The following is a 27,236-nucleotide window of genomic DNA, read 5'->3' as shown; positions in this document are numbered from 1 at the left end:
ATTTTCCTCATAAAAATTTGATTTTTTTTTTTTTTTTTTTTTTTTCCCAGCTCATAATACTACAAGTTTGTTAAAATATGCCTCTCTTAAAATCATGACTTCTCATAAAATTGCGCCTCTCTTCTCTTAACTGGTGTAAAAAGTAAATCACTGTTGCTTCTTAAATTTCTGAAAATAATTATTTTCTACTCATATGACAAATTGTTTTAAAAAATATGATGCTTCAATTCTGCATTACAACTTACAGTTTTATCCTCATTGAATTCTGACTTTTGTTCTCCTGCTTTACTTTATATATTATAGAGTACCTTTTACTTGACTTGTTTCTCGTCTTGGTAAATTGAGGTCAGCGTGTGTTGTTGCATTTCCAGCCGGAGAACATCATGCTGCTGAGCCGCTCTGTGCCTCACCCGCGCATCAAGCTCATTGACTTTGGCCTGGCACACAAGATCGATTTTGGCAGCGACTTTAAAAACATTTTCGGAACGCCAGAGTTTGTTGGTCAGTATTCCACACAGGTGCACGTGCTTCTTATTGTTTTTACACTCTGTCGTGAGCACCGCATGAATGAGTCACACTCACACAGCAAAGCAACAAAATTAAAGCTGCAAGCAACGATGAATGGGCATGAAGCAATATTCATGTATTCACGAGTAAGCAAATTCCCCCTCAAAATGTATACCTCAAAGCAAAATGAATAATTGTTTTCTCGTGTGTGTACCGGTACTTGAACGTTTTTTATGCATCATGGAATGATAGACGTGCCCATCCAATATTTTTTTTTTTTTTTTTTGATGAAGAGTTTCACATTTTATAATTAGTCATCAAACTTCACTGGCATGCTCTCTGTACATGCAATCATAGAAACTCAATGATAAAATCTGAAAGCCAAAAAAGTCACTGGTCTGTCTCAATTGAACAAAATCTCTAAAAGTTAGTCTTTTAAGCACCCCTGGAATTAACCAAAATTACCCTTTGGTCCATTAAACACAAAAAGCCAGACTTTTGCCCTTATTTTTGCCCCCTCTTGACCAAGGACAACAAATACCAGACTATTTTATAAAATAATCCCATGAGATTACCCTTTGGTCTGAGTTGTGTTAAAAGAGAATTTGACCCAATAATAAATAGCGTCCAAAGCAGGTCGGTGGCGACAATTTAAAATATTAAACCTATTCAGTATTGATGGCCAAAAATCTTTGTGCGTGGGGATCAAGATTCTGTGAATTGTGACCAATTAACAAATGACCTGAATGGGGATCAAGGAGTGGGAGTGGCCATAAATAAAAACAAACATGTCCTACCGAATGTTGTATATTGTGGGTTCAGCAGATGAAAAGAAGTATTTTCCAAAACAAACTGCTATCTACAACATTCACACTTCCAGTCAGTTTGGCAACACTTATGAAACATTAGTGCAAACCTATCCAGGTACCTGTCAAATTGGGCTTTAAACACAAATGCATTCCAGTAAAATAAAACACAGGTCTCAGGCTGGAAAAACTATCTGGTGGAACTCAGAAATGGAGGACCATCTTGTTAAACTGTCGGGAAACCCAAGAATGCTTATTTAACATCCCAGTCAAGTTTTATTCATAGTCTGTTTTTAGTCTTAATTTTACACAGAAAAAAATGACCCAAGACTATTCCTACTATTTCCTCCTCGCTGCTGTTATTCTCTTTGATATTCCATTGCGATGTTCTGTCTTCTTGTGGTAGTCCAGAATCTGTCTAGTGTCCTTTAAGATTATAGGACACCACATATAGTATGAGCTAAACTGTTAAATGTCAGCTTTTATTTTCATATGCTGGGTCTGTGGTAGATTAAAAAATGGTGGAACTACTCAGTCTCAAATTTCATAACGGTAAGTGAAACTGGGGGAATGAATTTTCAAGCATTAGGGCATCATGTTTACATGCTGAATTTGACACAAAAATGACTTCTTCAAACGAAAGTGGCAGACTAACGTCTTTTTTGACATGGTTTCTTCAGTACTTTTTATGCCTCCACATGACGCCAAAATTTCATGGCACTAAGTGAAACTGTTCCCGGGGTCTAAATTCATCAATAACTGTACACTTAAATCATGCAATATGTTCATTTGTTGCACAAATCTGATTTTCATCAGTGATTGTACAAATGTCAAAGGTTCTCAGACCTTGTGTTAGACGCCGATAATGCAGGATCAGCTTTTGGAAAAATGTCAAATATCTTTTACGCAAGAAGCACAATTTATTGGAACTATATTCATTTTTAAAAACAATGGCTTTAATGATAACTCTAACCAAGCATTTGCTAATGAGTTGACTAATATGCTAAATACACAATATAAACCCGTGGTGTTCTAAATCCCGGGCATCCTGCTGACACTGAGCTAGTATGTTAAATTTCTCTGAAATCATAAACAACACTGACAACACAAAGCTCAAAGTGACAAACCCATCCATCCCACCCATTTTTTTCAGCTGGGAACAAAGAAACCACAGTGGGTCCTCCATTTCCCATCAGCTTCCAATTAAAAAAGCCTTTGCTCAACAATGTTAATGTGCAGCTATTTCACATATTGAGAAATCATTTTTTAAAGAAATATTTCCCACTTTTCAATAATGTCAATATTCTTGAATTTAAAGATATTTGTGCTTGAAAAGGAGGTACTTCAATTGTAATGCTCTTAACAGTGAAACTGACCGAGAGGGTTGAATTTTGAATATATTGCTGGCATGTTATCCTTGCAGCTCCTGAGGTGGTCAACTACGAGTCTCTGGGCTTGGAGGCAGACATGTGGTATGTGAGCAAACACACACGTGAACTTTTATCCATGCATACACAACAAACAGTATGAACAACTCTTTACTCTCTCTGTCCGCAGGAGTGTTGGTGTGATAACATACATCCTGTAAGTAGTACATACCCACTTACCAATCCAGTATGACTTAATTCTTGTATGACTTTTTGGGCAAAATCAATACTTTCACCGCGGAATTACACATTTTTGTGCTTATTTTCTTTTTAAGTGTGCAACTCTTTTTCTTCAAAGCATCACTTTACACTTGTAAACTTGTATATGTGTTTTCCAACATTATTCTCAAATTGTTAATGATTAAATAATGAAGACTAAGTTACTTAGATGACTCAAAGTAATAAAGATTGACTTTTTCTCAACTTTTCTCATAATACTTTTTTTTAAAAGAAAATAGACTTTATTCAAAGACACGCCCCCTCATTAAATTGGGACTTTTTCTTTATTCTTGTAATATTCCAATTTGTTCTTCATTTATTGCAACCTAAAAAAAAAACTTTCAGACCCTATTGAATGATTTCCAAGCTTTAGCAGGTATTTCGATAGACTGGCAAATATGTTGAATCCAAACATTCTGAGAAAATCCTGCTATATCACAACAGACAAGGAAATACACGCTACAAAAAGTCTGATAAAAGGAATTGTTGGTAAATTGCAATACAGCGGGGGAACAATGTATGTATGTATGTATGTATGTTCACGTAAAAACTGAAAAGTTATATTACTAAATAGCTCAGCTTTCCAACGGAAACCAAGAGATCACTACCACAGACGATAGGTTTCACCTCCCAAAAAAAAAAATCTGCATTATAGTGGGATAAAAGTAGGTGAACTGTAATAGTGTGGTTAACATTGTATTTATAGTGCCATAAAAAGCTTTAAAAAAAATTTAAACAAATTTTCTTCAAAAATGAAAAGAATGGTTTTAGTTGTTTTTCCATGGCATGCTAATGTCATGTTTTTCTGTTTTAGTTTTTTCATCAATTAAATGTTGATACTAGAGCGCACATGGCTTGTTCATCCCCATTATTATCATCAGCTTTTTGCTGTTCAACCTGACTTGAGTTCTGCCTCTGCTCCCCTGTCTACTGCAGCTGTCCTGTTAGTAGTCAGCATCTGCTACTGACGGGGTGTAGAGACTTCAGGCACACCTTTGTCAGGCTTTTTGGCTTTGTTCAATTCCCAATTGTACCACCTCAAGGATTTTTACATTTTCATGTCATAAAATTAACATTTTGTCCTATACAATTACATCTTTTTCTTAATACAGTGTTGCCTTTGATTTATGGGTTTAATAGTTCCATGAACACACTCGTAACTCAAATCATCTTTCAAAATAATTGGTAATGCCATTATATTTTTTTGGGGTGGGGATCACATTCAACATTATTTTTGCTTTATGAAGAATTAGTGAAATTTAATGAATTAAACAGTTTGTGCTTCTTGATAATTCACCGTGTATTGTGTTGCTCCTCCTGGTATACACAGCTCTGTTACCTGTCCTCTGGTGGCAGAGGCCCACATACATACATAATACGTTCATCCATCCTAAAGTCACTCTCTTCTTGATATGCATCGGGGACAGTGCCGCTGGATGGGCACTGGTTCCACTGTCAAGATGCAGGCCAGCACAGGTTTGAGCGTGTATGTAAGCTACCATATGGTGGCGCTCACAAGGCAGTAGGGAACAATTGCATTTCACATCTGTCAGCAGAAGAAGCTTACAACGCCCTGCACACTGCCTTGTGTAGGAAGGTCATTACTGACGTTGTACACACTCACCCCAACTAAAATGATCACACCATAGCAAACAGAACAGCATAACTAGCAAGTAATACAAAAAAATGACTCCCAAAATAATTGACACAAAACATGCATTACATATTTCAATAGATGGACTTCCTTATTTTCTTGGTAAATTGTCCGTCCCCCCCCCCACACACACACACACAATATCAGGTTTTTTTATGAGTTTAGTCTCATATTACTGTTTTTAACTGTTTTCTTGTGAAATTACCATTTTAAAATGATGACTGATGAAGTAGGCTGTTTAACCTTGTGGTGTCAGGCTGAGCGGCGCCTCACCTTTCCTGGGTGACAACAAGCAGGAGACACTAGCCAACGTGTCGGCCGTGGACTACAGCTTTGACGAAGACTTCTTCTGTGGCACCAGCATCCTGGCCAAAGACTTCATTGCCAGACTCCTTGTCAAAGACCCCAAGTACGTTTTAGTGACAACGCACATCCACTTTCATTCAGAGAAATGCATTTATCTGAAAAATCACATTTCTACAAGAATGTAATTGAAATATAATTCCATCTTTAAGACAAAAGCTCTTATAATGAAATGGAATTAGGTTTTTTTTTGTTGTTTGATAGAAAAAATACTTAGATGATGATATGTAAATAAAATGTAAATTTCATCCATCCATCCATTTTCTTAGCCGCTCATCTTCACAAGGGTTGCGGGAGTGCTGAAGCCTATCCCAGTTAATTTTGGGCAGGAGGCGGGGTACACACTGAACTGGTTGCCAGCCAATCGCAGGGCACCTACAAATAAAGGGAAAGTTAGAGTCTCCACTCAACGCATGTTTTTGGGATTTGGGAAGAAACCGGAGTGCCCAGAGAAAACCCACACAGGCATGGGGAGAACATGCAAACTACACATGGGCGCGGCCAGGATTCGAACTCTGGTCCTCAGAACTGTGAGGCAGATGCTTTAATCAGTCCTCCACCATGCTGCCGATCTTGAATAACATTCCAAATATACATATTAAAAAGAGATTCAAATGGTGTAAAAGTAGTAAATTTGTTGAAAAGCTCTTATTCATACAAAAAGTAGATATAACATTTTAATATGATTGATTTTGATGGGGGGAGTAATCATTACAGGAACAAAATGTCACAGTTATATTTAAGTCATGTTTTTAGAATAAAATTACTCTGAATTATCTGTGATAATATAAAATAGATAAAGGAAATGTAGGTTACAAACATTTTAAAACATTTACATTGTTCATAAAAGTTACTTTAAAAACACACTTGAATATTTCACATTTCTAAAAATCTTAAAAATAAAAAATTATGTAGAAAGCAAAATATTTTTTGAAAGTATGAAATATGAGATTTACTAAATATGTGAAATTAAATTATAATAGAATGACTGACTGGTAAGATGAAGACTAAGAGTCTTGTCTCTAAGGAGAGAAAACTGTTAATTTTATGAAAATGAAAGCCCACTTTTTATGGGGGAGTAAAAAAATATATTTATAATTAAAATTGTTGTAATGTTGTGTTTCCAGAAAAAGGATGACCATTCAGGACAGCCTTCAACACCCCTGGATCAAGGTTACACTTACCTCCTTTATTAGAAATACAGAAAAGAAATACTATGCTGTACTGTCAAGAAGCAATGATTTCTTCTCCCCCCCCCCCCACTAACCAGCCCAAAGACACTCAACAGGCACTGAGTAGAAAAGAGTCCGCAGTCAACATGGAAAAGTTCAAGAAGTTTGCCGCTCGAAGAAAATGGAAAGTATGTTTCACGTGCTCATTTCAACTCTGTTGCCAATGCACCACTTACAGGAGCACAGTCACCCTCTCAGACTAATTCAAACAGCAACAATTTAGTTAGGATGATCTTATGCTATTTTAATGGCAGTTAAACTTTCTTGTAAAATGTAAAAATTCAAAAATTTTTTCCCCCATAGAATTGTGATTTTTTTTTTTCCCCCTCATATCATTCCTGCATAATTTTGCTTAATTTTTAATCATATAAGTAGTTTTTCCAGTTGTTTTTTTTTCTCCTAAGACATTTTTTTACTATCTCCTAGAATAGATTTTTTTGTTGCCTCCTGTAGTTTTTTTAGGAATTGTATTCTTTCTCATGAATTACATTTTTTTTTTTACTTTTTCTCGTTAAATGTTAACTTTTTGATTTGAGCCTTTAGAAGTTTCTCATTCAAACTTGTTTCCCTGATGGAAATGTGATTTTCATTCTCTTAAAATTTCGAACAGAGATGAATTAATCAATGTAGGCTTATTCTTCCTCTTGAAATTCTTTTTCTCAGTTATGATTTGAAATGTGATTATTTTTCATTTTAAAATTTTTTTATTTATTTATTTTTGTCCCCATACTTGTGTTGCCGGGGCTGTTTCTCCCTACTCCTCTTGGCCCTGGTTGTGTCTGGTTTGCCTTTTGAGGGGTGCCGGTCTCAGGGCTGATCTCAGTTCCTGGGTCTTGGTGAGGTAGTCACTGGCCCCACCCCAGGGGCCTCATTCTTGTTTCTGGGTGGGGGGCTGAAGGCCATGCCACTGTACCCTGGGCCTGCATCCTCCTCTTCGCTCTGCCTGGGGCGCTTTGCAGTGGTCATCGCCCCTCTCTCACTTCGGCTGTTTGGGCTCCCCAACTTACTTGAGGCTTATGGATGTCGGTGCCTCCTGCCTTGGACAGGCCCACATTCTGTGCCCTGTTTTGGTCACTGGGGGTGGTTGGTGGTGGGGGGAGGGAGCTTAGCTGTAGATTGGGAAGGGGCTATTCCCTATTTTTATTGTGGTCTTTCAGCTGCTTGGGGTGGGCCCTCAGGAGTGTAGCCTTTTAGTTTAAACAGCACATTTTTATTATTCACACTGTACATATTCGGTACATTTGCCCATTCACCTCTGATTCGAGGTCAACTAGAAAGCTGGCATGAGGCATGATGAGGTGGACACCAGGCTGGGTACTGGCACATCTGTACTGCTCTTCCCGTCAGTTAGGGTTGGGCAGTACCTGTTGTGGGTAGGACACTCGTACAGGTGTCCCAGGATTCCGGCCTCTCTGTTCTCTCATGCCTTTCCCCTGCTCATTTTTGTGTTTTCTCTTGGATCAACTTCCTGAACTTCATTTACTCCATCCTGTTCTCCCCTTTTCTGCCCTCCATAACAATGTTCTATTGGTTAGTTGTTGCATGTCCTCACACCCATCCACAAATAAGAACACGATTTAACCGTCTTAACATTACTTCAAATCAAAGTCAAGTATCTAGACTAACTCTTACTTTGAGGTGGTTTCCATTCCCTTGTGCATTATGTCCCTCTGTCTGTCCTCTAAAACATTTTTCTGTACGGTTGCATTTTCAATCAATATCTGTTTTTTTTATATTTAAATTCTTAGACAAACAGAGGGAGTATTTCAAACTTCACTGTTGCACAGAAAAACTGTTTCAGCACAAAAGGCATAGAGCGCTCACCATTCTGCATGCCCATGCAGCTGAACAGGATTGGTTGGAGGGAAAAATAAATAAAAAAGTTTTTTTTTCCAACTTGCCCGTTAAAATTGTTGAACATCATTCCAGAAATAACAGACGCCTGCTCCATCTGCAGTTGAGTAAATCCAGGTTTCTGTTCTGTTTTTGCAGCAATCTGTGAGACTCATCTCCTTGTGCAACCGCTTGTCACGCTCCTTTCTGTCCAGAAGCAACATGAGCGTGGCACGCAGTGATGATACATTGGTAACACACACACACACACACGTGTACTCACGCAATAGCATCTTAATTTCTTAGTTAACTGCTACTGTAGCCCTCCTCTTAATTATAACATGATTATTATTAGCTGTGTTGCTTACGATGCCACCAACAGTACACGCACACAGATTTTGCTGTGAGTGTTCATTAACAGCTCATGTGCATTAATGTGTGTGCATGCGTGTGTGTTTGGGGTGGTTGTGTCCTTTAAGGTGTGCATATATGCAAATTCCATCTTCCACCTGTGTGTATGCAAATATGGCCACAGAGGCATCCATTATGGTGTGGAAGCAATGTAAACAAAACATGCCAACTGAAGTTGACCTGCTCACATTCCAGGTTTAATCAACAACCTTTAGTGTGCACTATGTATGTGTTCCTGGTAGGCACCAAAGAAAAGTGAAAAATCATGTTTGAAATGTGTAAAATTGAAGCTCATTTATCCCAAAACACTCTCACAATATCATGATTTTATTTTTGCAACATTATTACTAATATTTTTTCCCCCGTAGGAATTGGACTTTTTTTGTCATAGATATGGCTTAATTCTCCTAAAATTATGTAAATTTCTCGTGTGTATTCTGGTAAAATTAACTTCTCCTTTTGTCTTACAACTTTTTTTTTTTTTTAACACATTTTAAGGTACAATTACACCTTTTTTTTCTCGGAATTTTTTTTTCCCCCTCAAAGAATTAGGTGTTGTCATAAAATGTGTTCCCTTTTCCTTATAGAGTTCCATCTTAACTCCTGTTCAATTACTTTATTGAAACTGGATTAAATTTTTTTCCTGTAAAATTATTTTTCTCAAAAGAAATTAATATTTCAAATATTTCCTCATTGAAAAACCTTTGTATTATCGTAACATTTCTCATTGCATCAGCTCATTATTGTCATTGAATTATTATTATTATAATTAGTATGATTTCATATTGCATCTATTTTTCCCATAAAATGACCTGTAATATCATAACTTTATTCACGTCTACAGTTACAATTTTTATATTTAATAACATTATTTTTTCACAGAGCATTACAACTTTTTTATGGCTTATTATAAAAAAACAACCTGTCAACCTGTAAAATTAATTTTAAAAGTTCTAGTTTTGCAAATTCCAACATTTTTATGCTCCCCCCCCCCCTTAGTATGACTCCAATTTGGAGTTTTTCCTTCCTTGCAATTTTTGTTTGTATATTCATTGATTTTAAATCCTAATATTATAACTCTATCCTCCTAATTCTATGACATGGCATTTCAAATGTTGAATGTTATACATGATCCATTTCTGTTTTACCTGCCCAACTATTTAGGATGAGGAAGACTCATTCGTGATGAAGGCCATCATCCATGCTATAAATGATGACAACGTTCCAGGCCTGCAGCATCTGCTGGGCTCGTTGAACAGCTACGACGTCAATCAGCCCAACAAGCATGGGACGCCCCCCTTGCTCATAGCAGCTGGCTGTGGAAATGTGGACATCATCAAGGTCCTCATGAGGAAGGGAGCCCACATTCAAACCCATGACAAGGTAACCTGCTTGCTGTGTGTTTTTTTTGTTATCTATTTTTTAATAGTAGTTTTACGCATCGTCAAAAACCTCTATTTTTTTTTCATGTATTAATACATTTTTCTAATTACTGTTTCCTATTTGTATTTTTTTTATTATTTTCATTATGAAAGTACTTTTTCAAATGGCTGTGCTATTTTATATATTCTTTTTTGGGAACATATCTTTTCTGATGAGATGGTCGATGTGCTGCATATATTTAGAAATTTCTAGGTTTATTTTTTCCATTGTAAAGGTCCCGTGAATAATGAATAATTCCCCCCCCCGCTTACTAGTGAAGATAAGCGGTGCGGAAAATGGGTAAAGGGATGAACACGTGGTCATTGTTTTTAGTACACCCTTCATGTAAGCCTGTGGTGGAATGTATAGTTTCTTTTGGCTTGTGTATACACCACAAAGTAGAAAGAACTAAAACCCGTGTGAATACTATGAATTACAATTCAAAAACAGTCTCTTCTGCTCTGTGTTTTGGCCTCTATGACATCAATGCATCATATTTCATCATGTACAAACAAGCATACATGTTATGAGTAACCAGAGTTTTTGAACTCTGGGGTGGGATCTCCATTCTCTTAGCTTGAAGTCACCAAGGTGGTTCAAAAAAGCTTTTTGGTGGCATGAGCTCAATGGCGGATGAAGTCTGCTTGGAGTTCCGGAAGGATAAAAGGCAAAGCTCTCAATTTACGAGTCGATCAATGTTCCTATTCTCACCTATGTTCACAAGCTATGTGTCATAATCAAGAGAGCAGATTGCATATAAAAGTTACCCAAATGAGTTTCCTCCGCTGTTTGTCTGAGCTCTCCCTTAGCAATTGGGTGAGAAGCTCGATCATCCTGGAGGGACTCAAGAGTCGAGCCTCTGCTCCACTGTACAGAGAGGAGCCAGATGAAGTGGCTTGGGCATTTGATTTAAAATGCCCCCTGAACTCCCTTTTAAATATTGTTTTTGTTATGTTACTTTTTGAATTTCTGAATGTATTTAGTTTTTGCATGTGTTTTGTTGTGCCTCCAGAGTGGCGCCAACGCAATCTACTATGCGGCGAGACACGGCCATGTGGACACCCTCAAATTCCTCCATGCCAACAAATGTCCTCTGGACATACAGGATAAGGTAAAAAATATCGTGCACACACAAACATCAAAATGTATTTTTTCTTCTTATAAAGTTGAAAGTTAGATCAGAAGCAGATCAGTACACCGAGGTTTCAGACTTGGTCTTTGGCTTTTAAAGACAATTTCTCTGTGTATTTACAAACAGCAATCCTCTTTATTGCCAGTTATCTGTTTTCATGTGGTTGATTTGAAGTAAATGCTAGTTCATCCAGTTATTTCTTTAAAACACAGGCACAACACCTCAATTGAACTGAAGTCATCTGGACACGCTGGTGACTGTAACTGTTACTTGCATATCGATGATGGTGAAAATTAAAGTTCTGAAGAATTTGAACCAATTCCAGAATATACAGGGAGAAAAGGAGGAGTCCAAGAACTGACACTTGAGCGACCGCATAGTTCATTGCCATTTGATGAGATTGAACACTTATAATGGTTACAAAATAACTCCTTTCTCCAGGTAGCACCTGAACCATTTAAGGACTGTTCCATTTGTTCCTACCCATGTTGCAACCTGTTCAAAAGTATATTGTGATCAATCATATGAAAAGCCACACTGAGATCTAACAAGACCAGAATTGACACGTTTCCTGTTCTCACAAGTACTCAGCCTTATATCATTTAGCACTTTGATAAGAGCCGACTATGTAGTCTGATGAGTTCGGAAACCTGATTGAAATTGATCAAAGAATCCATTTAAGTTCAAGATAGTGCTGAGTTCATTTAAAAAAAATCTTCTCAACAATCTTGCCTCTGAATGGGAGATTTGAGTTGGGTCTATAGCTTGCTGACATGGAAGCATCCAGCATTGGTTTTTTTTAAGAGGCTTAATGGCAGCTACTTTGAGATGCAGGAAAGTTGCCTGACCGAAGTGAGTAATAATAGAAGAGCACAACTTTATTTTAGTAAAATTGTGATTTTATTGTCAAGTTGACAACTGGGCTTTTTTTAACATTACTGAAGATGTAAAATGTAAATTCTGCTGCAGTCAGGAGAAACCGCTCTCCATGTGGCGGCTCGCTATGGTAATGTGGATGTGGTGAGCTACCTCTGCAGTATCCAGGCCAACCCGGACCTCTGTGACAGGGTAAGCATGTGCATTTCAACACCCCCCACCAAAAAAAAATAAATCTGGCTTTTAGTGTGCATTTTTAAAATCCCATCTTCGATATGAAGGAGCAAGAAACAGCTCTGCATTGTGCCGCCTGGCATGGCTACTCGGCTGTAGCTCGGGCACTCTGCAGGGCTGGCTGCCGTGTGGACGCCAAGAACCGTGAGGGTGAGAGCGCCCTGCTCACCGCATCAGCCCGCGGCTTCGTGGATATTGTGGAGTGCTTGGCGGAGCATGGTGCTGACCTGGAAACCGTCGACAAGGTTGGACGTGCAGTGTACTGTGTACTCTTTTGATTGCGACTGATTACTTAAAGTCACTGTAGTGATTTGTATTTTATTTATTTGGTGGGTGACTGATTAGAGAATCTGCTTCAGATTTCTGAGGACCACGGTTCAAATCTAGCCTCGCCTGCATGCAGTTTGCTTTTTCTCCCTGTGCCTGTGTTGGTATTCTTTGGGCACTCCGGTTTCCTCCCACATCCCCAAAACATACACTAATTGGAGACTCTAAATTGCCCTGGGTGTCACTGTGAGTCCAAATTGTTTCTATGTGCCATGCGATTGGCGGGCAACCAGTTCAGGGTTAGTCCAACTCCTGACCAGAGAGAGCTGGGATAAGTTCTACACTCCTGTGACCCTCTTGATTATAAGCAGCTCAGAAAATGGATAGATGGATATTTATTTATTGTCTAATGTGGTGCTTGCTTCGTTCTCTCTCAGGATGGCCATACAGCTCTCCATCTAGCTGTGCGACGGTGCCAGCTGGAGGTGGTCCACTGTCTGCTGGCGCGGGGCTGTCATCTGGACCGTCAGGATCGCCACGGCAATGTGCCACTTCACATTGCCTGCAAGGACGGAAACCTCCCCGTCGTTGTGGCGCTCTGCAGCGCCCAAGCCATCCTCGACATCCCCAACAAGGTAACAATTTGGACCAACATTTTTTTTCCCAAATACATTAAATATTTTTGAAGGTACATACTGAAAACCAACGTAGTTGTTTGTATTTTTTGGACATTGCTAAAAGGAAGAAATGCTGATGCAAACAGGGAACAACATGAGATGCTCCTTCCCCACTATATAATTACCAAGCGCCTTTATTCCACAGAGTGGCCATTCAGCGTGTTTGCCATTTCCTTATTCATAATAACTGGGCCTAGTTCTACCAAAACACTTTAAGTCTGGAAATGTAATGTTGTGTTATTTGGGCTAAAATTTCTCTGCCGTGATTTCCCTCTATTCAGGATGTCTAGTGAGGCAACGGCCTGTGGCTCCTGAGCCAGCCTGCCAGCAGTTGGAGTAGCTACCAGTGGTCTGGTGCAATAGCATTAGCGCCTTAAGCATCACAGTGGGCAACCATGACATGTTTGGTGGGAAGGATGAGGGGGCTGGGTGGGGCGCTCATCCAGGGAGAGCACTGTCTATTGCGCTGCTGTGGCAGCATATCCATGTCTGGAGCGTGATGCAAACGGCCCACTGAATTTCAACAGGGACAGAGGAGGGAAACGGGAAAAGGGTATGGGTCATTACGTCGGGCCTCAGAGGCTGCCTGGCTGCCACTTAGTCTCATGCTGTGCCCCATGAGAACATGTGCAATGTGCATCGCTGGGAATTCTCCTCACGGGCTCCTTAAGGCATGTATTTGGTTGACAGTTTAAAGTTCCATGGGGTGAAGTTTTCAGAAAGTTCAGTGACATAGCCACACCAACCATTTTTAAGCCTGATCTTGTGTACTGAGATTTTATTTTGTATTAATTAACAGACCAATCAAATGTTGGATGAAAAAGCTTAGTAAGTTGAGTAAGTCACAACGTATGACCAGTTAATACTGGTAGGTTTTGTTAATTTTGGGAGGGATAATGTGGAATGAGTCTGTGATTGTGAAAAGTCAACTGGCAAGGAAATAAATGTGAAACTTGGTGGGCCACTCCTCTTGAGACCTTCCAAATCAAAGTTGGTATTTCGATACACTGTGTTGAAGATCAGAGCCCTGATGAAAGACCGTTTTTTGTCACCTACTGTATGCTTGGTTGCTAGCTATTTAGATGTAATAAACAGTCGCTCACTGTTTTGCACATGTCTCTGGAACATTGTTTGGAAAATGATTTATCCTTGCCTCATCTGTTAATCATAGTTTTGAATCTGTTTTAGTGGGCCTCTGATTTGAGATTGGGCACACTGGAGACTCATTGGGAGTGGCTGGGTTCATGTTTAATTTTAATACTGTACTTGAATATCTTTGAACACATTTACATTGTTTTTAAATAGTTTTTGATATGTTCACATCTTTAAAGCTTGTGGTAGGCATACACAGTGTGTATCTATATATAGTCACTAACTTGGAGATTTGACCTATTGTGAGTGGGTCTGGAATGTATCCATCCATGTTAAAAGGGTTTTGAATGTACTGTTTCTCCAAGTTTGCCTAAATTTGGGATTTTTAGGTGTCGTTTCCACCGAAATGGAAGGATGATTACCTTATACAACAACTGTGGTATCAACTCTTAACAGCTCTTTAGAATTTAGGTGTGATAATCCAGTATTAGTGCTTGGTTTAATGGGTTTATAACTAAATCGCTTGGCCTTCGCCAACACTAATACCCACAGTAGCTGATTTGATTGACTACTATGTACGGTTTCTCATTTAATATATTAAGGGGTTTTTTTTTGTTTTTCAATTATACTGTGTTTTTAATGTCAAATAATTTGTAGACTTTAAACTGATTTGATCAGCCTGATCGGAATGGCTGATAATTGCCAGTTTTTGCCGATTAGTTTTGATGTCATAATTCGCTGATCCGATCACTGATGTCATTGATCGGCTCTGAGAGAGATATTTACTTCGCGTCACCATCGTGCACAGTATATATGAATCCAAACCTTATTTTATGTAGGAGTATTTAGTATATAGGTTTTTTTTTTGTGTGTGTGTCTTCTGACATAGTGCTATAAATATCTGGTAGCCAATAAAGTTATGGAAAAAAAAAAAAGACTACAAGACAAGCTTGCTCTTTCACGATTGTACTAGTTCAGGGTACTGCAATAATAAGAAAATGGGTGGGTTGTGTGTTGGTGGTCACCGGTGCTCAGGACAGGAGAGGACTTCGTGTAAGGTTTGCTGGAGGCATGTTCGGATACTTTTGAAATACGGCTCGCAGCCCATCAAGAAAATGTTACGTAGCCTAGCAAGCTAGTGTCGTGTGTAAACATGCTGCTGTTCTGTTGAACACGTGATATTACCAGATCAGTTAATTACAACCTTTTGGGAGCCAAGGCACATACTTTACAATTGAAAAATCACACGGAACATCAACAAACAAAGCTATCCCAAAAAGTAGGTACATTAATTGCTATATGTACTTACTGCCATCTAATAAAAGAACATTAAATTTAATAAATCATTGCTCCATCTTGTGATCAGCTCGGTTATCATTTTGTTTAACTTGCTGATCGTCCCCATAAATCCTTATCATCGGAAGCCCAATAATTTGTAGTCTGCAGTCTGGGCTGAACAAACTACTAAATGTCTCCTTACCTGACAATAATATTTGCAGTATTTAATATTAGTTTGCATATATTTATTTTTATTTTATTTCTTTATCATTTACATGTTTTTGTATCTCTGCAGACTGTGTTGTGTGGCAGTTTAGACTAAACAAACTGATTGAATAGATTGAAGGATTCTAATTAGTTTTCCAGTAATGCATTACTGAGTCAGTGATTTTATTTATTGATGGTAATGCTGATGTGTTTTATTCGGATGCTGCCAACTTGTCTATTTGTTTTTCCCCATCTTAATGTCCTAAGTCATCTGTTTTTGGATGCGAAGAAGATGAGTGCTTGCTTATAGTGATTTTAATGATTTTTCTTTTCAAGGGTACCATATATTGGGTTTCCGTCTCATGCAGATGTGCGCTCCTAATGATGATAAAACCCTGGAGTTGCATCAATCTCAAAGGCAGAATTTATGGACATTGGATTCCAGAAAATAACTTGATTGAACTCTTATTAGTGATGTGCTTTCTGTTGTTTGTTTATTGACTGACTAGTACGGCCGGACCCCCCTCCACCTAGCTTCCAGCAACGGTGGTCTGGAAGTGGTTCGTCACCTCTGCCTGTCCGGAGCCAACACGGACGCCGTCACCAACGTAAGATGAGCTTGTAAAATGTCAAATTAAGTTAAAGTACTTTTGGACATCCACGTCGTCACCCGTTGACTGATTTAATCCCCCACAACTGGTTAGAGCATTTGTTTTACAGTTCTGAGGTCCGGGGTACCCCGCCTCCTGCCTGAAGTTAGCTGGGATAGGCTCCAGCGCTCCCGGGCCTTGTGAGGATAAGCGCCTCAGAGAATGGATGGGTGGATGCATATATAATGACCTCAAACAATCATCTGCATATTCTCGCTATTCATTGTCTGGCCTGATCAGTATCCCCCGCAAATAGTAGTGTATTGTCCAGTGGTACTCAAAATCAAAATAATTTGAAATTTGACCAAGAATATTTGGTTAAAATTTGCCTCTAAAGTCACTGTAAATATACTGTATGTTTTGCTTTCTCTGTTTGTAGGACAAGCTAAATAATCTAGACAAGAGTTATGTTTTGTGCTTTTACAAATTAAATTTCATGTTTCTGCTTATATATGATGTTTGTTTTTTCAGGATGGAAAAAGTGCTGAGGACTTGGCGTCAGCTGAGCAACATGTCAGCATAGTGGCCTTGTTGGGGAAGCTTAAAAAGGTAAACAATTAAAAAAGGGCTTGAGTGTGTATGACATTTATTGTTTCATTGAAAGTGGTACAATAGTGGAACTGACCATGTGGGAGTACAGAGTGCTCTCACCCACCTGAACAAGCACTCACTGTCACAGGCAAGCTTATGTTACATGACTCATCCATCTCACTCGTACGGAAAACAACAGCACTTGAGTTGATTACATCATTTCTGAGCTTTTATGACACTGAATTGTGGAAAAAAATGCAACCGACCCTTCTTTAATTTTCTGAGGTCGGATTAGAGTTGTGAGAAAGGTGGGACTCCACCTGTCTTGTATAAAAGTCAGCATTTTTCTCACCTCTTGTCCAGCTTGCATTCTTGACAACCCTCAAAAAATATGGCAAGTTTGAGCCCGGCCACTGTCTTCCCTTCATTCTATCCCATAAGTACCACGCAAATCGGGAACTTTTCAGCCTTTCGCATTCTGTTCTGTTTTAATGGCACTGTGACAAAGTTGAAAAACAAAGTTGACCTGATGATTTTTTTTTTTTTTATCTTAATAGTGGCGGGATGCCATCTATGTGTCAAGCTTCTTTAATACCATCTTTAAAAGGAGGCATTTAAGCATGACATGTTGCATTCACTGGGTTCAATGTGAAAGTCAAAGGCAGATAAATACTTTAGTCTAAATTACCTATAGGTGTGAATGTGTGTGTGCATGGTTGTTTCTACCCTGCAATTGGCTGGTGACTACTTAAGTTGTACCCCACATCATACCGAAAGATAACGGGCATAGGCTCTGGTGCGACCACGACAATTGTGAGGAATGAATGGCAGTCCGGAAAATGGACAGATGGGTTGTTTGCGTGAATGAGTCTACTAATAACCAAGCTCTGTTGTGTATCTGAGTGCAGGACAACCACAAGCTGGCCTTCATTCAGCAGCTGCGGCCCACACAGACATTGCAGCCACGCATCAAGCTCAAGCTCTTCGGCCATCAAGGGGCGGGCAAGAGCACGCTCCTAGAGTCGCTCAAATGTGGCATCCTGCGCAGCTTCTTCCGCCGGCGCCGGACCACCCGCATGGCCAACTCGACACGACACCCCAACTCTCCAGTCAATTCCAAGCCCTCCGGTAGGTTACGGCAGTGCTGCACAGTGACCACTTGAGGATGACTTTCTAGAGTTATCACCACTTCCTATGTCTTTTCAGACATAGCTTCTTCAGACTTTCTTGAGTACTCATGATGGACAACTTTACCAAATTTCATGTTGCTTGGTGAAACTTGTTTCAGGGACTGAATTTGCAAATATTTTGGTTTTGTTTGAATCTGAAAATTGACTTCTTGACTCTACAAAGGCTAGTTTAACCAAAATGGTAGCTTTCTTGTATGTTTTGTCATGCCATCCTGGGACTTCTTTGGGCTGTGACCCATCATAGCTATGTTTACCAAATGCCATGGGTTTTATTTTTTTTGTAGTTCTACCCCAAATTAAACGTGCATACCAAATTTCCCGTTGCAGTGTCTGTGAGCATCTCCAACTTGTACCCGGGCTGCGAGAACGTAAGTGTGCGCAGTCGCAGCATGATGTTTGAGCCCAGCCTGACTAAAGGCGTAGTGGAGGTGTTTTCGCCCGTGCACAGCAGTCTGTCCCCTGCCGCCACCGACGAGCAGGCCACTCGGGCCATTGAGATCCAACATGCCAACATTCATGGTGAGATGCAACTTGCACCATCCGAGGTGAAGTAGTGACAGTTTCACTTCTAGTGACTGGTTTAAAAAATGTTTTTAAAGATGGCCTTTCTCTGTCACGGCCTCTCGATGTTTCACTGTGTTCCGTTTTCGTAGGCGTGGGAGATTTCAGCGTGTGGGAGTTTTCTGGCAATCCAGTCTACTACTGCGTCTATGACTACTTTGCGGCCAATGATGCCACGGCAATCCACCTGGTGGTGTTCAGTCTGGAGGAGCCATATGAGAGCCAGCTTAGCCACATCAACTATTGGCTCAACATGCTCAAGGCCCTCACGCCACCACACGACCACATCCGTGAGTCTCAAGTGTTCCCACCGTCGGAATGGCAGTCAGTGGACTGACGCTGTCGCTGCTCGCAGTTTTCGGAGGGAAGGTCCAGCAGCCCCTGGTGGTGGTCCTGGTAGGCACGCATGCAGACCTGGGGGACGTTCCCAGGGGTTTCTCTGGAGAGTTCAGCTACAACAAAGAGAGGGCCCTCCTCAAGGAAGTCAGGAGCAGGTCAGGATTGTGTTTGATTTTATTTTTTAAGTCATTGTGTTCCTTTATTTTATGAAGTTTTATTTATTTTAATCCATTCATTTTATATTTTTATATAATCTATCTGTAGCTTCATATGTTTTATGATTTTCGTTGATTGCGTATTTTATTTTTATTTAATTTCATTTTTTTGTTTTATTTGGTTTATTATTTATACTATTTTTTTTTTACATTTTTTCTTTTACTTATGTATTATATATGACAATTTTTATGTTATGAAAGCAAAATGTTTAAAAGAGACAAGAATCACATTTAAATCTAATCCATAAAACTTTTACAGGTACCAATTATTAAATGCAAAAAAAATCAATGTAATCTTATGTTTTAGGTTTGGAAATGATCTGCGGATCAGCGACAAGTTATTTGTAATGGACGCTGGCGCCTCCAACTCTAAAGATGTGAAGCTACTGAGGAATCATCTCCAGGAGCTGCGCTCTCACATAGTCTCTGTGAGCACATACACGCACACACGCACAAACAGCAAAGGGGGGGACCCAGGCCACATGACTGAACTCTGGTCACCAATTTTAGAACATGGAACTTGCTTGGTGAAAAGTAGGGTTGTCCCTATCAAATCTTTTTTAGAATTGATTATCCTGCTGGCTATTCAATTGCGTGAGTAATTGGCACTCCCTCTGAATGTTTATATACACAGTGGACATACAGCAATGCATTAATGCGTCGTTTCTCTTTTGTGTGTAGAGCTGCAGCACGATGACGCTGCTGTCAGAGCGTCTACTGGTGGCGCTTCCCGCCTGGCGTAAATTGAGCGGACCTAACCAGCTGACGTCGTGGCAGCAGTTTGTTAGTGATGTCCAGGAGAACATCAACCCGCTGGTCAGCCAGCAGCACCTCAGAGACCTGGCACTACAGCTGCACAGCATGGGAGAGGTAAGTTCAACTCCTCTTCCTTTTTCTTTAACAACACCCATTTTTCAGTGTGCACCGAATCCGCATTTATCGCAAGGCCTATGTTCCAGATCCATCCATGCGTTCATGTGAGAGACAGTTACTATTTTTTTTTACCCCTCCACAGACTTTAAACATGTTCAAATCTATTAAGTCGCACATTTTAAAGTATTTGTGAGTACTGTATCTGTTTCAACATCACTATGAGGGAATGTGTCAAATAAAAGGCAGGTGAGCTAGCTTCAAGCTGTTTGTCTCTCCTGGTTGAAGATTGAAGTAAAACTGACACATAAAATACAATCAAAGCTTGTACACACCATTTACATACCCACTCACTAACCCATGTTAAACCATCTAATTTCATCTAACAAATCTCTTAGCTACCATATCATGCAAAATGCCATAGATGGGCTAACTGAAATTAGCATAGCTATTGTAATTTTAACCTTTAAACAAACACGGCGCAGCAATCGAACGAAGATAAAATAAACACTAACGTAACTTTAATATCCATCCATTTTCAACACCGTTTATGAAGGTGAGAGTCACAGGTTGCTGGAGCCTATCCCAACTGACTTTGACTGAAAGGCGGACTACATCTTGAGCTGGTCACCAATCGGTCGCACGGCACATAACCTTAATATGTAACCTTTAATATAGCCTTAAATGATTTGTTTTATTCATATGTTCCATGCTAACAAGGCAACATTGACATCAGTTGAGGTCTATTGACATAATTTTCAGTGGACAGCATAAGGCATCCATCCAGCTTCTGCGCCGCTTATCGTCACAAGGGTCACTGGAGCGTTGGCGCTTATCCCATCTAACTGAGGGTGGGAGGCAGGGCACACCCTGGACTGGTCGCCAGGCAAATAACAAGGGATATATAAACAACCATTCATTCTCACATTCATACCTCTAGACAATTTAGACTATCAAGTCAACCTACCATGGATTTTTTTGGGGGGATGTGGGAGGAAACTGGAGTACCCAGAGAAAACCCATGCAAACTACACACAGCCGAGACCAGAGTTGAACCCAAATGCTCAGAACTGCAAGTCAGATGTCTTTCCTGTGTTTTACAGATCAACATCATGCAGAGCGAAACGGTGCAGGATGTGGTCTTGCTGGAGCCACGGTGGCTCTGTAGCACGGTTTTGGGACGCCTGCTGTCAGTGGAGACGCCCAAAGCCATCCACCATTACAGGGGGCGCTACAGGCTGGAGGAGGTGCAAGCCTTGGCACCTGACAGCGACGTGGAAGAGCTACTGCAGATCCTGGATGCCATGGATGTGTGTGCCCGCGACACCACCGAGCCAGCCATGGTGGACGTGCCCGCCCTCATCAAGGCTGGCGGTCTGCGGCGCTCGTGGACTGAGGACGAAGCCGAGGGGGACGCGGCTGCCATATACGGTGGCGTTCGGCTGGTTCCTGCTGAACACCTAGCTGCCTTCCCGTGCGGTTTGTTCCACAAGCTGCAGGTCAACCTTTGCCGATGGAGTCGGCAACAGAAGCCCGAAGACGAGGAAGACGACGAGGAAGAAAGAGACGCTGACATCCACCTGTGGACAGACGGGGCCAAGGTGAATTGGGCTGAAGGGCTTCAAGATAACGTGCAACAGTGATTGATAAAGCAGATTAAAGCATGAAATAATGATGCACATCCAATTTTTGCCAATTAAAGTCCTCTTTTACCAAGTGAATTTCCCTTAACCCTAAGGTAAGCCGGTTGGGTACCGAGGCCATGGTGCTGCTGGTCAACCACGGCCAGGCTGTGGAGATCCAGGTGCGCGGGCACGAGTCGCAAAGGGCCAAGTGTTATGCCCTGCTGGACGCCATGTGCAGCATCGCTGAGAATCTGATGGCGTCCACACTGCCAGGCCTGCTGACCGCCAAGTACTACCTGAGCCCCCAGCAGCTACGCGAGCGACACGCTCCCGTCATGGTGTACCAGCCCAAGGACTTCCTGAGGGCGCAGGCGCAGAGGGAGACCTCGCTCACCAACACTATGGGAGGATACAGAGAAAGCTTCAGTGCAATCCTGGCCTTTGGCTGTGCAGAGGTGTGTCTGTGCGTGTGTGTGTATTTAAATATATATCGAGAGAGGATGTTTGAAGATGTCCTTAAGGCCAATTTTATCAATTCAAAATACTGATTTTCATTGGTTAATTTTCAAAAAATTTATATTACTTTTGTCAGATTCAAGTTATTTCTGTGACCGTTGCAGGGATTTCTTTCATAAACGTAGGGGGTACCAGAAATTTTGTCCGTTTGTGTATATCTTATTTTGTATGTTGTCTTCCTTCCTGATCAATCTTATTTCACGTACCTTATGTGTTAATGTAACCATGTATGTAGGTGTACCAGCATGGTATACTGGGCCCTGACGTGCATATCGCCGATGTTCCGCCCCTGGCCCGTCGCAAATTGTGTCGCATGCTGGACCCGCCCGACGCCCTCGGAAAGGACTGGTGCCTTCTCGCCATGAACCTCGGCCTCAGTGAGCTGGTGGCTAAGCACAGCGGCAACAGGACGCCGCCCGACACCCCGCCCAGCCCGACGGCATCCCTGCTGCACGAGTGGAGCAGGCGTCCGGGCAGCACAGTGGGCGTCCTTATGTTGAAGCTGCGGGAGCTGGGCCGGAGGGACGCCGCTGACTTCCTCCTGAAGGCCTTGCCCATCTTCAGAGTGAACGCTGATGGGCTGGGCAGTGGCACCAACACCAATGGTTACTGCAATAATTACGCTGCCACCTGCAATGGGGGCACATCCTACAACTCCATCAGCTCCGTCATTTCCCGCTAAAAGACAGACTCGCCACAAATTTCTCCAGCGTCAGGAAACTCTTGACATTTGTACAGCCGTCATTTTCTTTCTCCGTGAATGTTGTCAAAGCGCTGATTGTCCCCAAAGAGCAAACCCGAGCTCCTTTCACACTGCCCGTCTTAGCCAGTCTTTTTCAGCCTTGTTCTTTTGCACGCCTGGTACAGATACCAAAATCACAATATGAGCAATTTTCAACATGGTACTGGAGGCATATTTTTGTGACTATCACGTGAGACTTGCTTCCCATCCCACTTTGTGTTGAAAGTACTGTAATTATCACCATCCCTGGAGTTGACCAGGCCTTTTTATTAGTCAGGTACCGACACTGAGTTCACGTCAAGCCATGATTCATCATTGTAAAGGTGTTTACCACAGTGCATCAGAGACTCGCTGGCCAGGCCACTGCGTCAAAAACAATTCCAACCGTCCCAGAAGTTGCCCAGGCCTTTGTGAGTTAAGACTGGCGTTACAACAGCTATGTGTAAAGGAACACAGTGGTGTGAGGTTTAACACCCTTATTCCTCCTGGTTTGTTGTGTCAAAAGCAATTTTCTCAGTTCTAGATGCAGACGCAGAAGATGCTGACCTTCTTAACCAAGCACTATGTGAACCCACAAGCGCACATAGCTGTGTGACTGCAGGGATGGCGATGTCCCACTTGGGCAAGAGCTATCCGAAAAGCACAGGATAAACCCACCAGCTCTACAGTTACAGGTCCAGTGGGCCATCCATCCATTCATTTTCCAAGATTTTTATCCTCACAAGGGTCAGCCAGTTTCCTGGGAATATCATCCACCGCCCTTCTCACGCTGAGTTTCTAAGCCATCTTTTTTCATAACATTGCGGGTTGCTGGTGATTGAATTCAATCCACGAATTATCAGAGGGGCGGTCAACGGGACCACATTGTAAACTTTAACACAAGAGACTCGCTGGCCACACCCCTTTGTGTCCAAAGCAGTTGCCACATCTATTCATTTGATCGCAACGGCTGTGCGCTTTGGGCACAAGCGGGTATGTTACATTAGCTTGAGTATCTATGAGATTTTGTTTTTATTCACCTCCTTGTGCTGCTTTTGGGACTGTGTTCACACCTCTAATTTGATACACAGGTCTTATGGTCTGATTGCTGTGTCAAAGTGCACACGGTTACGGCCGTGGCCCACCTTTGCTGTGTTTGTGTAAGAAGTCAGCAACATAAAAAAAAATGCTGGATATACTGTTACTACTTGCCTCTGACGTTCTTAATTTTAATTGTTCGGCTACTACCCTCAGTGTGGCGTTTTTGGCCCTTAAAGGTAATATCGGACTTGTAACAGATGCGGGATTATAGGAAATTCCGGTCATTACACCCCCCCCCCCACCTCTGTGTTGAAAGTCATTGTCCTACCAGTCATTGACTTCATGGATCCATGTGATTTATACCATCTTCATTGAGTGCTGCGAAACAGTCAAAGGCAGTTGAAAGTGAACCAAACAATTGTGACCATTGTATCTGTATGAGCGCACCAGGTTTCCCATTTTCATGGCCAAAGTCACGCTGTAATCGCCCGCACGTTTATCTCTGCCTTTTCTTGTGTTAGGCCACTGCATTTAATTCCAGTGCCTTTATGGCCTTCTACCTCCCCCCCCCAAGCACAAATAAGAGCAGGTGCCTTGTCTGCACGAAGCGTGACAATTCCTAAAGCCCACAATGTCTTATGTCTTTTAGGTCTTCAGGATTCACTCAAAGGGAATTTTCATGTTGAATGGCTGTCTCTTAACTGGAAAATACATAAATATATATATATTAAAAACATGTTGCCACTTTTCGGATTTTTTTTATATATTAAAAATAATTTTGACAGGTTCAAAATGGTTTGTACCCTGTGTAGTCCAGAACAGCGTCATGAAGTGCTTTCTTGTGAACATGTTGCAATTTCAAACAGAAGTTTATAAGCTAGTATTCATCCGCGAAAACATTACTTGACAATAACTATTTTAATGACTTTAGTAAATTTGTAGGTAACAGTGTCAAAGCTGTGAGGCGCAATGATCACCCCGTTTTGGCGGCCAATCAGCCAAAAATAATTAAATGCGTCTTTTGCATCGCCCGTCTTTACTTAAGGTAGCTGCTTCCGTGATCTCCGCTCATTCTCACGAATTTGCTCCAAAATGGCTGCTTCAAACTGCAATGATTGAATTCCAGTTTATTTTGAAGCATAAGTCATTGAGATATTTATGTCCGTCCTGTAACGAGACACGTCTGCCCAATTTAATGTTTGTGAAACTGGTGTCCAAGGTCAAATTTTCCCAACTTTCCAGGGGGCACCAAGTCATGCTGAGGACTGCGGTTTGGATCAGGGTACCCACATTTCCGAATTGTGGGCACTTTTTGGGCATGACCGAAGTCAGTCAAAGTGAAAGCAAAATGGCTACTTGAAACCACAAAAGATGACTTCATGTTCAAGTTGGTGCAGAAATCCATCCATCCATTATCTGAACCGCTTATCTTCACAACAGTCGCGGGAGAACTTGAGACTTTTTCCATGCACCCAGTATGGTCGGCATGACCACCCAGTTTTATTTCAATTGGTGAAAATGGTGCCTTTTGTGTTTGTTGTTGTTGTTGTTCCCCCTCCACTTTCCTGGGAGTACAAGTGAGTGAAACTTGGGCCTTTTGTTTTAATTGGTAGGAACAATACTGGAATAGACAAAACTGTCCAGTAAGATCAAAGACATGGTACATTTCAGAAATGTGCATTTTGTTAGCCTCATAACATAATTTTCTGTCCTATAGGGAAAACAACATAAATAAAGAGTCAATTTAACCTTTGCAACTTTCTGTGAGCTGGATAATCGACAATCTAAATACTTTTTTTTAAGCACACACGTTGCTCTTTCTGGTGATCTACGTTAAAAACGACTTATGCTGTTTGGTTACTGATTTTCATGTGATTTCCAGCGACTAAATATCAAAAGTCCCATGAAATCGATTTGTCTCTCTTCTGCTTCCTCTCAGGAAATTGTGCCACCATTAAAGCTGACATTAGCATTTAGCTTGTTAGCGCTATGGCCATAAAGTAACTTCTAATTCGATGAGTCAGTTTGATAGCGCATCGTTTCAGTGTTTTTCTTTTTTTTTTTCCCCTGTCTTCCATTGTCTCTGTCCTCCATTTTGTCCCCTCCTTGGGCCATGTGAATGGGCCAAAAGCTGCTAAATTTTACATTTTGTAGAAGTCTACTATTTACTATCCTCCCACGCTTTGTTATAATCTTTTATTTTCTTAATTTTCCCTTCTTTTTGTGTCTTTTGGCTGGCTTTTTTTACATCGATTGAATGTCTGACATGAAGAAAAAAAAAAAACAGGTTCACTGTTAACATGTTTTTATGTGTAAATGTTTGCAATGTTGTGACTTTAAACATACCTTGTCCAATATGAAATGAAAGGGAATTTTGATTTGTATTGTTTTTTTTAAAGGAATGACATCCTTGTCTCTGACCAAAACCGGAAATGATTTTAACCAGCTTTTTTTCAAGTTTTTTTTTTGTATGCACTATTTATGTTATGTTTCTTCAGCATGTTATCACTACTTTATAGTGTATTAATTTTTTTAAATATAAATTAAAAAGTCTATTGGTTGCTTTTTGTCCGTGTTTTTCTCTTTTTTTATGTTAAAGTACAAAAATATATGCAAATCAGTTGCCTTTTGGCAAAAACCACCATTTTGAACTCGCTGCTCAGAACTATGAGGCCAACGCTGTAACCAGTTTTTCCACCGGTCCGTCAGCAGATTTCATGTATTGTAGTATTTGTCTGGTGCTGTCTGCCCAAACGGGTACTTCAGATTACTTCTAACTTTAGAACACAGTGCAGTAAATTGCAGGTCTTTTGTTGTATGTTTGACAAGCACACTCACACACAGCAATGTAAAAATTTGCACATTAACATTTTATTTTTTTATTTTGGCTTTTTTTTTTTTCAACCACACGCTGTGGTAAATGATAAAAAATCGGGGGTCTACTAGTCAGTACTTGAGTAATTATTTGTCAGGTAACAGTACTCGCATTTGAGGAGATTGTTTGGGTAGTCTTGTGGAATGGACATCGTCTGTTGCTATTCTTACGTTTCTGCAACAGTTTTGCTGTGGCATTTCTTGTACTGGTCTTTTGTATTTTCATGTTGAGGTGCTGTGGGTCTTGGCCCTGATCGTGGTCCCAGCAGAGTTGCAAACCACACGTAATATTGGGTGACAAGTGCTGATATTTTGTATTAATTAGGAAATGGGTCAACAACTACTTTACCCATCCATTTTCTTCACCGCTTATCCTCACGAGAGTTGCGGGGAGTGCTGGAGCCTATCCCAGCTGTCAACGGCAGGAGGCGGGCTACACCCTGAATAGGTTCCTCGCCAGTGCCAG

General features: G+C 40.8%; 1 protein-coding gene across 2 annotated transcripts in view; it reads left to right on the top strand.

Moving 5' to 3' along the window:
* Positions 1-26,287, top strand: part of dapk1 (death-associated protein kinase 1) — a 49,224-nt gene extending 22,937 nt beyond the window's left edge. For both annotated transcript variants that reach the window (XM_061816209.1, XM_061816208.1), the window contains exons 5-27: positions 372-501; positions 2,737-2,785; positions 2,871-2,897; positions 4,870-5,022; positions 6,104-6,149; positions 6,247-6,336; positions 8,201-8,293; positions 9,617-9,835; positions 10,887-10,985; positions 11,976-12,074; positions 12,164-12,361; positions 12,821-13,018; positions 16,147-16,245; positions 16,759-16,836; positions 17,727-17,946; positions 18,336-18,527; positions 18,662-18,859; positions 18,925-19,063; positions 19,431-19,551; positions 19,805-19,993; positions 21,097-21,594; positions 21,732-22,073; positions 22,370-26,287. In XM_061816209.1, the coding sequence (XP_061672193.1) occupies positions 372-501; positions 2,737-2,785; positions 2,871-2,897; positions 4,870-5,022; positions 6,104-6,149; positions 6,247-6,336; positions 8,201-8,293; positions 9,617-9,835; positions 10,887-10,985; positions 11,976-12,074; positions 12,164-12,361; positions 12,821-13,018; positions 16,147-16,245; positions 16,759-16,836; positions 17,727-17,946; positions 18,336-18,527; positions 18,662-18,859; positions 18,925-19,063; positions 19,431-19,551; positions 19,805-19,993; positions 21,097-21,594; positions 21,732-22,073; positions 22,370-22,816 (3,924 nt within the window). In that variant the 3' untranslated portion in view covers positions 22,817-26,287. The remainder of the gene's footprint in view (positions 1-371; positions 502-2,736; positions 2,786-2,870; positions 2,898-4,869; positions 5,023-6,103; positions 6,150-6,246; positions 6,337-8,200; positions 8,294-9,616; positions 9,836-10,886; positions 10,986-11,975; positions 12,075-12,163; positions 12,362-12,820; positions 13,019-16,146; positions 16,246-16,758; positions 16,837-17,726; positions 17,947-18,335; positions 18,528-18,661; positions 18,860-18,924; positions 19,064-19,430; positions 19,552-19,804; positions 19,994-21,096; positions 21,595-21,731; positions 22,074-22,369) is intronic.
* Positions 26,288-27,236: the final 949 nt, after the last annotated feature.

This window comes from Syngnathoides biaculeatus, chromosome 4 (assembly GCF_019802595.1).
Source record: "Syngnathoides biaculeatus isolate LvHL_M chromosome 4, ASM1980259v1, whole genome shotgun sequence".
Lineage (NCBI taxonomy): Eukaryota > Metazoa > Chordata > Actinopteri > Syngnathiformes > Syngnathidae > Syngnathoides > Syngnathoides biaculeatus.
Note: the sequence above shows the minus strand (reverse complement) of the source record. Positions and strands in the feature narration are given on the sequence as shown.